This window comes from Carcharhinus amblyrhynchos, chromosome 31 (assembly GCF_965287045.1).
Source record: "Carcharhinus amblyrhynchos chromosome 31, sCarAmb.v2.hapA, whole genome shotgun sequence".
In the NCBI taxonomy this organism is placed as follows: domain Eukaryota; kingdom Metazoa; phylum Chordata; class Chondrichthyes; order Carcharhiniformes; family Carcharhinidae; genus Carcharhinus; species Carcharhinus amblyrhynchos.
This window is the reverse complement of record NC_137354.1, coordinates 5,842,953-5,855,812: the sequence shown is the minus strand read 5'-3', so window position 1 is coordinate 5,855,812 and position 12,860 is coordinate 5,842,953. Positions and strand designations below refer to the sequence as shown.

Below are 12,860 nucleotides of genomic sequence, written 5' to 3'. Positions count from 1 at the left end.
CAGCTGAGCGGCATTGACAATTTTCTGATGAGTATTACTCAGTGTTCATCAGGGAAGAGAGAAGCCGCTTGGTGGAGTGACGATAATCGTGCTGACACACCAGCGAGAGGATGCTCCAGCTATGCATTGACTCGAAACAACAATCTCAATCAGCTGTCCTTTAACAAAAGGGCCTTCAGTCTTCACTGCAGCCAACCTGCACCGTTCTACATTATTCTAACAACTGGCGTCATTGTGCTGGCCCCAGGCTACATCACTCAACTCATCACTAATCAAGATTCCAATAATACCACGTAGCGCAGGACATGAATGATTTCATAAGGAAATTTATATTTATACAAAACTCCTGCACACTAAATAATGATCAAATTAATGTTTCTCTGTTCTAATTCTTCCTCTGTGTAAAGGACAAAACACTTTTCTGCTGATCTTACAACTCGTCTGTTCTTGGCTCCCTCATGTGTCTCAATCCGCTTCACAAAAAAATTAATTGCTTTGAAGTGCGGTGACCATTGTTAAGTAAATCAACGTAATTAAACTGAACAGCCATTTTCCACACAACAAAGCTCCCACAAAAGATGAATGACCAATTAATGTGTTCTCATGGTGTTTATTCAGCAAAGAATACCAGGCAGCTGACCAAAAGCTCTCTCCTCTTCCCTAACTGGTGCCATGGGACCTTGAACATATGCGCCTGAGAAAATAGGCAGTGCCTCGGTGTGACACACCATCCAAAGCTCAGCAGGCCCTGGCAGTGTGGCACTCCCTTGGTATGGTACTGGACTGTCAGCTCTTGTCATGCCACGTGGGGGGTTCAAACAAAAAACAGGACACCAGGGGAACAGGCCCTTGCGTCCACCAAGGCTGTGCCGACACAAACGCCTCCCTAATTTTTTCTCCTTCTATGTGGTCCATATTTTTCTATTCCCTGTTTATTCAGGCATCTGTCCAGATGCCTCTTGAATCATGTTCATAGGTTCATAAGATATAGCAGCAGAATTAGACCATTCAGCCCATCAAGTCCACTCTGCCATTCAATCATGGCTGATATGCTCCTCATTCCCATTTTCCTGCCTTCTCCCCAGAACCCTTCAACCCATTCCCAGTCAAAAATCTGTCTAATGCCTCTCTAAGTTTACTCACTGTCCCAGCATCCACCACACTTATTATAGAATCTGCTTCCATCACCTCCTCCGGCAGCGCGTTCCAGGCATTCGCCACCCTCAGTGTGAAAAACTTACCCCGACATCTCTTTTACACTTTCCCCCTCTCACTTTCAACCTCTGCCCCCGAGCAATTGACCCTTCAAGCCTGGGAAAAAGACTCCGACTATCCACTCTTTCCAAGCCCAGAGGGATGGAGTTTAAAAACCGCAAGGTTATGTTGCAGCTGAATAAGGTGCTGGTGAGGCCACACCTGGAGTTACTGTGTACAGTTTTGGTCTCCTTACTTGAGAAAGGATAAACTGGCACTGGAGGGGGTGCAGAGGAGATTCACGAGGTTGATTCCAGAGTTGAGGCAGTTGGTTTATGAGGAGAGACTGAGTAGACTGGGGCTGTACTCATTGGAATTCAGCAAAATGAGGGGAGATCTTATAGAAGCACATAAGATTATGAAGGGAATAGACAAGATAGAAGCAGGGAAGTTGTTTCCACTGGCAGATGAAATTAGAACTAGGGAGCATGGCTTCAAAACAAGGAGAAGCAGATTTAGGACTGAGTTGAGGAGGAACTTCTTCACACAAAGCATTGTGGATCTGTGGAATTCCCTGCCCAGTGAAGCAGTGGGGGCTACCTCATTGAATGTTTTTAAGGCAAGGATAAATTTTTGAACAGTAAAGGAATTAAGGATTATAGTAAGCAGGTGGGTAAGTGGAGCTGAGTCCATGAAAAGATCAGCCATGATCTCACTGAATGGTAGATCAGGCTCGAGGGGCCAGATGCCCTAGTCCTACTCCTAGTTCTTATGATCTTATAATCTTGTAAACCTCTATCAGGTCCCACCTCATCTTTGAACACTCCAATGAAAACAATCCAAGTTTGTTCAACCTTTCTTCATAGCCCATATCCTCCAAACCAGGCAACTTCCTGGTAAATCTCTTCTGCACCCTTTCCAATGCATTAACATCCTTGCTGTAGTGTGGCGACACAATACTCCAACTGCAGCCTAGCCAAAGTCTTATACAGCTGCAACAGGATATTCCAATTCCTATACTCAACACCCTGACCAATAAAGGCCAGAATGCTATATGCCTGCCCTCTTGACCACCATGACCACCTGAGTTGCCACCTTCAATGAACACTTAGATCCCTCTGTATGCTAATATTTCCAAAGGCATTACCATTTACTGTATAGTTTAGCTGGCGCTGATTTCGTGGTGAGCGAGGTGGGAGAGTTCCAGCCGGTGGGTGTGAGACATTACGTTAATTTGGGGTAAAATGTCTGAGAATAAAAAACCTTTGTTTTAAACTCACGAAAGCCTACCGAATTATTTAATTGGAACACGCATCCCAGGGTAAGAAAAGACGCACCTTTTTCCATGCAAGGCATCCTGATTACAGACAGGAAGGCAGCAGATACATTCTGTCCCTGACATCTACCACATTCCACTGTGTATTTCTTCCCAGGATCCAGTCTTTGCTTACACAGCAATGTTAAATAAATAAATTGGAGACAGGAGAATTCTTTCTTCAGTGTTCTTGGCCGAGGGCAGGCATTTCATTCTGTCTACTTAAACACACGAGCAGCCAGTCACTGAGTAACAGCCAGTTGGGGAATAAACAGCTCTGGAGTTTGGGATAACTAATAGCAGCAGATTGAAGGGCAGGGCTGAAACATCAGTGTGGCTTTGGTCCACTCTCCGTCCCCCTGTGTATGTATTACCCGGAAAAGCACCCTCTGATTCTAAAACAAAGACAGATTACAGTCAAACCGCTTCAAGCCTGGAGAATACACTGGGACCACAACTCAGCACAAACTAATCTCTCCTCGGATTGAAATCTGTTGCCAACATTTTGGGTGGGTTGCTACGCAAGCTCTTTCAGCTGTCAATCACCATGCTATCTGGGACTTTGCGCACGGAAACTACCCAACCTTACTCTTCACTGGACAGGTCAGCGAGAGGGAGGCAATCCGACCAATCTCTTAATGACTGAGATTACACACTTCAACCCAGCCCGCACCAGGGTGATACACGAGTTCGGCCGTAGCAGGTAAAGCACGACAGGCGGCTCTGGCTGGAAGGATCTGTTACTTTCCTCGGAATGATTGCGCGTTCCAGATTTCGGATTCATTAACTGATTTCTGACGCAGCGCGTGAGAGTCAAGAATAAAGGAGGCTTTCAGGTCAAGCAGGGTTAGAGGATAGGAAGATTAGAGGACAGGGAGACGCCGGCACAGTGGTTAGCACCGCTGCCTCTCAGCGCCAGGAATCTGGGTTCAATTCCCTGCTTGGGTCACTGTCTGTGTGGAGTTTGCACATTCTCCTCGTGTCTGCGTGGGTTTCCTCCGGGTGCTCCAGTCTCCTCCCACAGTCCAAAGATGTGCGGGTTAGGTGGATTGGCCATGCTAAATTGCCCCTTAGTGTCAGGGGGACTAGCAGGGTAAGTGGATGGAGTTATGAGGATAGAACCTGTGTGGCTTTGTGGTCGGGGCAGACTCGGTGGGTCGAACGGCCACTTTCTGCACTGTAGGGATTGTATGATTCACTGAGGTAAGAATGACATGTGGGGGCAGGCGGAGGGAGAGGGGAATTTGGGAATGGCGGGGGGCGGTGGGCGGTGGGGAGTGAGAGAATTGGAGGACAAGGCCCCTTCCCTCTCTTCCTCAACTGAGAGGAGAGAGGAGTGAGGAGTGAGGTGAGGCAGATTGGGGGCAGAGAGGGGGAGGGGAAAGGGTGAAAAATGAGAGATGGGAGAAGGGCAGGAAGAAGAGAGGGTTAAAAAGAGGAAGGTTGGAAAGGGGAATGAGTAGGAGAGGAGGAAGAGAAGGCAAGGTGAGGCAAAGATGAAGAGTGATAGGGGAAGAAGGGAGTAGGAAGTTGAGAGGAAGCAGAAAGGGAAAGTGGAAGGGTAATGGGAGGAGGATGAGAGAACTAAGGGAGGGGTCTGAAAGAAAAGGAGGTGGGATGGGAATGGGAGGGGGATTCTAGCGTGTTAGTCTGCCTCAGTGGAGTGAATGCAATCTTAGCTGGAGGCGTTTTCGTTTAATTGGGAGGAGTTCATCCTCATTGAGGGGTTGGAGGGGGTGAGGAGGGTGGTGAACTAATGCTTCAGCAGAAGCTTGGAGAATGAATGCACTTCTTACCAGAATGCAAGAATGTGCAGAGTTCAATCCTTGTCTCGGTGAGTAGTCTGTCCTGATGTAGGTTTCAGCTGGACGGGGAGCGGTGGCAGTGGGGAGCACAAAGTGGATGGGCAGTTTTCAGGGGTTAGGGTCTGCGGCTATATCTGGTCAGAATATTATGATGTGGAGATGCTGGCATTGGACTGGGGTAAACACAGTAAGAAATCTCACAATAGCAGGTTAAAGTCTAAAGGCACACTGCGTGTACCTTTATATGCTCTGCCTGAGGCCAGAACTCTCCATTCACCTGACGACGGGGCAAACCCCGAAAGCTTGTGGGTTTACTATCAAATAAGCTTGTTGGACTTTAACCTGGTGTTGTGAGACTTCTTACGCCCAGGCCTCATTTGCCTGTTCAGGTGGACACGGAGAATCCCATTGCAATACTGGACAAAGGGCAGAGAGAGCCCATGCTGTGTCCTGAACCACATTCCTTCCACAAACACCACCACTTGAAACAGATCAACCTGGCCATTCAACTGATTGCTGCTTGTGGGATCTTGCTGTGTGAAAACGGGCTGTAACCATAAGCTCGATGGTCACTATGTCTCAAACATATTTCATTACATGTGAAAAAAAGTTGTTGGTCAGTCAGAGCGATGATGTTAAGTGATATAAATTACAACTCTTAACTCGCCGCAAGGTTCAGGTGATACAAACAATAATGATCAACAACAACCACCTGCATTTATATAGCATCTGTAAAGTAGCAAAGTATTCATACAAGTTTAACTGGGCAAAATTTAACAATGGGCAGGATCTTATGGCCTCGCTCGTCCCAAACCCGTAAAATCCTGCCCGAGATCAATAGACCTTTCCGCGGTCCGCCTCTCGCCTGCTCCGATTCCTGTAGTGGGGTGGGATGATCCACATTAGGAGATATTAGGGACAAGTGATCAGAAACTTGTAGGTAGGTTTGAAAGAGCGTCTTACAGGAGGAGAGAGTGGCGACGAGGTTTAGGAAGGGAATTATAGACCTTGACGCCAAAGTGGCTGGAGACACGGCTGCCAACACTGGGGCGAAGGAAGTGGGGAAGGGGTGATGGTGGATAATAATCTTTAAGACTAGAATTGAAGCAGCCTTTGGAATGCTGCGGGGCTGAAGGATGGAACTGGGATGGATAGTTAATTGAGCAGAGACAAGTTTCAGCCTTGTGTAGGATTTTCCACACGTTTCCCAGTCCAATGGACCTTACCTGCACCACGCTGCTGGATGCTGTGATGTTTTCGAGAACACTCGCCTCAAAGGTGTTCTGCAGGAAGATGGGTCGATTGTCATTCACGTCCAACACTGTGATGTATACAGTCGCCGTCCCAGTCTTCCTACTTCCTGCTGGTCCATTATCTGCACCAAGACCAGAGCAGATCATCAACACACAATTCTCCCAAACTATAGCTCCATTGGCTTCTCCAAATCTAACTACTATAAAATTGTTAATCAGCTCTTAGTAAGCGCAACTAGAAGTTGACTCGAATGTAGAAAATGCCTCCTTCTCAGACCCACCATAAACATTAGATCACAAGGAGAGTCACTGCTCGCGATGCTATAACCTCAACACTGGAAACATCAAGCGCAGATCATTTAAGAACATAAGAAATAGGAGCAGGAGTAGGCCATCTGGCCCTTCGAGCCTGCCCCGCCATTCAATGAGATCATGGCTGATCTGTCGTGGCTCAGTTCCACATTCCCGCCCTCTCCCCATAACCCTTAATCCCCTCGCTTATCAAAAACCCATCAACCCGTATCTCTGTTCTCTCACACATCATAAAATCCTACTGGCTCCTTCCTTACCCACATCCATAACCTCCTTCAGTTATACAACTTTCTGAGATCTCTGATCATAGAATGCCTACGGTGCAGAAAGGGGGCCATTCGGCCCATCGAGTCTGCACCAATCCCACACATTCCCTATCTCCATAACCCCATGCATTTACCCTACTAGTCGCCCTGACACTAAGGGGCAATTTAGCATGACTGATCCACCTAACCCGCATGTCTTCCGGACTGTGGGAGGAAACTATAGCACCCAGAGGAAACCCACGCAGACACGGGGAGAATGTGCAAACTCCACAGCGAAGTGACCTAAGCCAGGAATTGAACCCGGGTCCCTGGCGCTGTGAGGCAGCAGTGCTATCCATCATGCTGCCTAAGTGTTGACATTGTACTTTCAATCAGCAAAATTTTAATCCTCTGTCCTACTCTCACTCTGATCTCTGTTTGCAGCCTCTTACACGGTTTAGGAGCATAATAATTAGGAGCAGAAGTTGGCAAATTCAGCCCTTCAAGCCTGCTGTGCCATTCAATGTGATCATGGCTGATCTCTCCCTGGCCTCAAAAGCTCGAATTTTACAGTGCTCACTGGAAACCCAAGAAGCAGTGTCTTGTCTTTTGATTAGGCACCTTCTCAATGTAATAACAACTTCAACAATTTCTCTTCATTGATAAGGTGCCACGTCAAAGGTTATTGAGGAACATAAAAGCCCACAGGCTAAGAGGTATGGGGTAGCATGGATGGAAGATTGGCCAACTAACAGGAAACGGAGAGTTGGCATAAATGGGACTTTTTCTGGTAGGCAGGAAGTGGCGAGTGGTGTGCCACAGGGATCAGTGCTGGGGCCTCAACATTTTACAATTTATGTAAAAGACCCAGATGAGGGGATTGAGTGTACAGTTGTCAAATTTGCTGATGACACAAAAATAGGTAGGAAAATAAATTGTGAAGGGGTCTTAAGGAGGCTACAAAAGGACACAGAAAAGTTAAATGAATGGACAAAGATCTGAATGGAATATAATGTGGGAAAATGTGAAATTCTCCATTTTGGCAGGAAGGCTAAAAAAGCTTATTGTCTAAATGGTGAGAGATTGCAGAGGGATCTGGGAGTCCTAGTGCATGAATCACTAAGTGCTAGTAGACAGGTAGAGCAAGTAATTAAGCAAGCAAATAGAGTGTTATTGTTTATTGCGAGGGAAATTGGTTACAAAAGTAGCAACGTTATGGTCCAGTTGTATAGAGCGTTGGTGAGACACCATCTGAATTATTGTGTACAGTATTGATCGCATTACTTAAAGGAAAGATGTAAATATGTTGGAGGCTGTTCAGAGAAGGTTTTCTAGACTAATACCAGAAATGGGTGGGTTATATTTTGAGGAAATGTTGGCGAGGTTAGGTTTGTATCCACTCGAGTCCATGAAGAGTAAGAGGCAAGTTGTTCAAAACCTTCAAGGTCTTGAGAGACACTGACAGGGTGGATGTGAGAGGATGTTTCCGCTTGTCAGGGAATCTAGAACTATGGGTTACTGTTTAAAAATAAGGGTTCGCTCATTTGAGACAGAGATGTTTTCCTGAGTCCATGAGTCTCTGAAACTCTGTTCCTCAAAAGGCAGTGGAAGCAGAGTGGTTGAGTATTTTTAAGGCAGAGCTCAATAGATTTTGGATAAATGGAAGAGTGAAAGGTTATCAGGCAGGAATATGGGGTCGCAGTTACAATCAGATCAGCCATAATCTATTGAATGACAGAGCAGGCTGGAGGATCGAGTGGCCCAGTGCATCATGTGTAATCACTGTTGCCTCTTGTTTGGACAATAGCTGTAGGTGCCCATCCCCATGTTCCCATTCTGCTCTGGATACATCTCTCCTTCCAACATCACATCCTTTTGACATGCACCATCATCCCTTTCCTCATTGAATCTCTCCTGCTCTCCACCCTATTGCAGACCTTCCCTTTTTGCTCTCGACTCCCCTGTTCCCTTTCCCTGTCTCTCCCCTCGTTTAAAACCTGTTACATCTCTGAACTTTTCCCGATTTGGATGAAAGATCATTGGCCTGGATCAGGGTGCGGAGCTTCCAGCTCTAGGGACTAAGTGTGGGTGATGCGTGGGATGTGTGGTGTATTTCCCCTTGGGTAGTGGGGTGCGTTATCATGCCTCCTTGAATGTTTGGAACCTCATTAATTATGCAGCAGTGTCACATGGTAGGGCAGGCACTGATTCGTCCATCCTGCCATCACTTTATGGAGGTCAAAGGTCCTGGTGCCATATTGAAATGCTCCCTAACACACAAATCCACTCTCTGCTGTCCAGCAGTGTGGTCTGGCCTTCCTCAGAAGGCTGTCAGGAGAAGGAAGGCATGCAGCCCATAATTAAGCCACAATTCCTTGGTGGCTGTCCTGCATACGCCATGATGGCCTCTTCCTGAGGGATTGAACCAGGAGGTCCTCCAGCCTCACCTCACTGGTCTGCCGTTCGCCCTGAACCATGTCTCCAAGTCACGTGTAGATCCACTCCTCCCATGAGGACATGCGCATGGCCACGTACAAAGGTATCTCACCCCATTCCCCCAACTCCACCTCTCATAAGAGCTTTGAAAACCACCACCCCCCCTCTCCTTTACAGGTTGTAGATGCCTTCCCTGACCACAACTATCCCATTCGCAGCCAACCCCCTCCCCCCAGGGTTCTGCCGTGCACCTTCCACATCAGGCTCCAGCACACCCTCTTCCCAGTCATCCCTCTCCCTGCACCACCCCTCTCATCCCTCTGCTATTTCCTTCGCCCTCACGTCTCTGTCTACTTTTCTGCACAGTGCTCCAATGAACCTTTCCTATGCTTTCTAGTGAGCTATGCATTTCTGTAAAGGGCAGAATCACAGAATCATCGAATCCTACAATGCAGGAGGCTGCCATTTGGTCCATCAAGTCTGCACCCGACCACAATCCCACCCAGGCCCTATCCCCATAACCCCATGCATTTACCCTAGCTAGTTACCCTGAGAAGGGGCAACTTAGCATGGCCAATCCACCTAACCTGCACATCTTTGGAATGTGGGAGGAAACCGGAGCACCTGGAGGAAACCCACGCAGAAATGGGGAGAATGTGCAGATTCCACACACACACAGTGACCCAAGCCGGGAATTGAACCCAGCTCCCTGGCACTGTGAGGCAGCAGCGCTAACCACTGTGCTACCCACTCTCAGTGAAACAGAGGGGTCCAAATTTTACTCGTCCATACCCCATTAGAATCCGTGCCCATGTTTCTCCTCTGCGTGACTCGATGTTCCAGTGACCAGGAATAAACGTAATGCCTAAGGGCAAGTCTGACCCAAGCGCTGTGCCACTAGCTTCGTCTGATCACTGCCCAGGCTATTTCAGAGCTTACAAGTTGCCCTGAAACTTACATAAAATCCAATTTGATTTCTGGGAGATGCAAACAGTTCCTAACATTTCCTTTCAGAAAAGATTTTGTGCCCTGATAGGACAATGTGACAACAATGATTCTTATTAATAATGAATGTCAAAAATAATAACAGTGAAAAGTAATCTGACATAATTTGAAAGGATCAAACCACTCGGCAGAAGCCAATTTATGTCAAATCCGATCAGCCGTTTGTGTGATAATCTGAGGCTGTCATCAACTCAAATAATCTTCCTCGCTTGGATTTCTTTTGCTGTTGGCAATGCCCATAAGTAGATTTATTGCAAAAGAACAACATCACTTTTACTTTCTCCCTCCTTTTAGAACTCTTTAGTCTACACACCAATCCTTGACCAGGCACCCCATCTACTGTCAACTTCTAACAGAGCGTTCAGTGGGTCACCACCTCGTCCTCAAGTCTGACGGTTATGGGTTCAAGTCATACTCCAGGAGCCTGAACCTAAAAACCTCTAAATCTTCATTTCAGTGCAACCTGTCCTGGTCCCTCCATGCTGACGCTTTAGTTAAGAAAGCCCATCAATGCCTCTACTTTCTCAGGAGGCTAAGGAAATGCAGCATGACTCCCACCAACTTTTACAGATGCACCATAGAAAGCATTCTTTCTGGTTGTATCACAGCTTGGTATGGCTCCTGCTCTGTCAAGGCTGCAAGAAAATACAAAGGGTTGTGATTTTGATTCGATTTATTATTGTCACATTTATTAGAATACAGTGAAAAGTATTGTTACTTGTGCACTATACAGACAGAGCATACCATTCATACAGAAGGAAACAAGAAAGTGCAGAATGTAGTGTTACAGTCATAGTAGGGTGCAGAGAAAGATCAACTTCATGCGAGGTAGATCCATTCAAAAGTCTGATGGCAGCAGGGAAGAAGCTGTTCTTGAATTGATCAGTATGTGACCTCAGACTTTGGTATTTTTTTCCAGACAGAAGGTGGAAGTGAGAATGTCCAGGGTATGTGGGGTCCTTAATTATGCTGGCTGCTTTTCCAAGGCAGCGGAAAGTATAGACGGAGTCAATGGATGGGAGCTGGTTTGCATGATGGATTTGGCTACATTCACGACCTTTTGTAGATCCTTATGGTCCTTGAATGTAGCCCAATCCATCACACAAACCAGCCTCCCATCTATTGACTCCATCTATACTTTCCACTGCCTCGGAAAGCCAGCATAATTAAGGACCCCATGTACACCGGACATTCTCTCTTCCGTCTGGAAAAAGACACCAAAGTCTGAGGTCATGTACTGACCGACTCAAGAACAGTTTCTTCCCTGCTGCCATTAGACTTTTGAATGGATCTACCTGGCATTAAATTGATCTTTCTCTACACCCTAGCTATGGCTATAACACTACATTCTACACTCTCTCCTTTCCTTCTCTATGAATGGTATGCTTTGTCTGTATAGCATGCGAGAAACAATACTCTTCACTGTATGTTAATACATGTGACAATAATAAATCAAATCGAAGTACACCTGTTAAAACAATGCATCTTTAACCACACTGTCTAATTAAAACAAAATCACTTTTACTTTCTCCCTCCTTTTAGAACTCTTTGGTCTACACACCAATCTTTGGCTAAGCGCCCCATCTACTGTCAACTTCTAACAGAGCTATCAGTGGCCGCCATCTCATTCTCAAGTCTGATGGTTATGGGTACAAGTCATACTCCAGGAGCCTGAAACCAAAAACCTCTAAGTCTTCATTTCAGTGCAACCTGTCCTGGTCCCTCTATGCTTGCATTCATTAGTCACTTGTAATGTAGAAAAACATCCAAAGCACTTTGCAGGAATGGTGTCTGGACAAAAATAAAGATTGAGCCAAATATGAAGACATTGGGGCAGGTGATCAGAGGCATCCTAAAGGAGGAGAGATATTTGAGAGTAAATTCCCAAGAGGTGGTCCCCGGTAGCTGTAGGCATGACCACCAATGGTGGAGTGATTAAACTCCAAGATATGTAGAAGGCCAGAGTTGGAGGAACGCAGATTAACCAGATTCTGTATTTTGGTCTTGGAAGTGGCAGTGTTACGTCTCATATTTGTGGTGTTTGAATGAACAACTCACCAATAGCTTCCAAAATGAGAGTGTACGAAACTTGGCTCTCTCTGTCCAGGGTCACCACAGTCCTGACGACTCCATCCCTGAAGCCAACGCTGAATTTTCCATCATCATTTCCACCTAAAAGATCAAGCAGTGTTACTATTTTTAAACTGAAGCGTTGGCTTCAGGCTACACAAAGATACAAGAGATTCAACAAGACAGGCCTGACTTCCAGCAAGGTAACAGCAACCAGACAGACAGTTCATGTCACTCTCTTCATACGTGCTGCAACATGTCTGTCCAGTATACTGGCCAACAGCTTCATCTTTCTACTGGTAGAAAGTCTACCCTGGTGGAGGATATTCTGGGGATCTCCTCTACACTCTTCCCAGTTCAACGTGAATCCATTGTTATTCTTAAAATCATAGAAACAAGCTGAGCATGTGGACTGAAGGACCCTTTTCCATCAGTAACGTACACACTACATTGCATTATCAGTTCTTCATAGAATCCCTACAATGCAGAAAGAGGCCATTCAGCCCATCGAGCCCACACTGACAACAATCCCACCCAGGCCCTATCCCCCTAACCCCACATATTTACCCTGCGAGGCCCCCTAACACTATGGGGCAATTTAGCATGGCCAATCCACCTAACTTGCTCATCTTTGGAGTGTGGGAGGAAACCGGAGCACCTGGAGGCAACCCACGCAGGCACGGGGAGAATGTGCAAGCTCCACACAGGCAGTGACCCGAGGCCGGAATTGAACCTGGGTCCCTGCTGCTGTGAGACAGCAGTGCTAACCACTATACCACCCACTGTCAGGGTATGCAGATAGTAGAGGCACCTTTTTTACGTTATTCTAATGGTTACATTGATTGATTAGACAAATTTACCTCCCATATTTTCAATAACCTTACTGTCCCTCAAAAAAATTATAACATTTATCAATCATCTATAAACGGACCGTCCATGACAGTTCCCATATCCTGTTAACCTTTTAATTGACAGAAGGAATTCTGAGGGATAGGGTTTCTGTTTTATTCCCAGGGATAGGATTCCTGGTTTATTCTGTAATTGTGTGGGGACACTGATAGCATCTCTTCCACCTTCACACACTCGCATCTGGGGTCAATTGCAGCTTTCAAAGGTCAGTGCCTGAAGCCAGGAAGAAAATGCAGGATAAGGCAGTGGAGGGTTATCAGCCCGAGAGCTTTCTCAATCACAACGCTCGCAATCACAACTTTACACCTTCGTGGTT

The 12,860-nt window shown here is 46.4% G+C and overlaps 1 protein-coding gene across 1 annotated transcript in view; it reads right to left on the bottom strand.

Annotated features, from left to right (window-relative positions):
- cdh23 (cadherin-related 23) overlaps positions 1 to 12,860 on the bottom strand; it is a 767,458-nt gene that overhangs the window by 260,285 nt on the left and 494,313 nt on the right. The window contains exons 26-27 of the mRNA XM_080215942.1: positions 11,624 to 11,737; positions 5,541 to 5,689 (exon numbers count right to left, since the gene is read on the bottom strand). Coding sequence (XP_080072068.1) covers positions 5,541 to 5,689; positions 11,624 to 11,737 — 263 coding nt within the window. The remainder of the gene's footprint in view (positions 1 to 5,540; positions 5,690 to 11,623; positions 11,738 to 12,860) is intronic.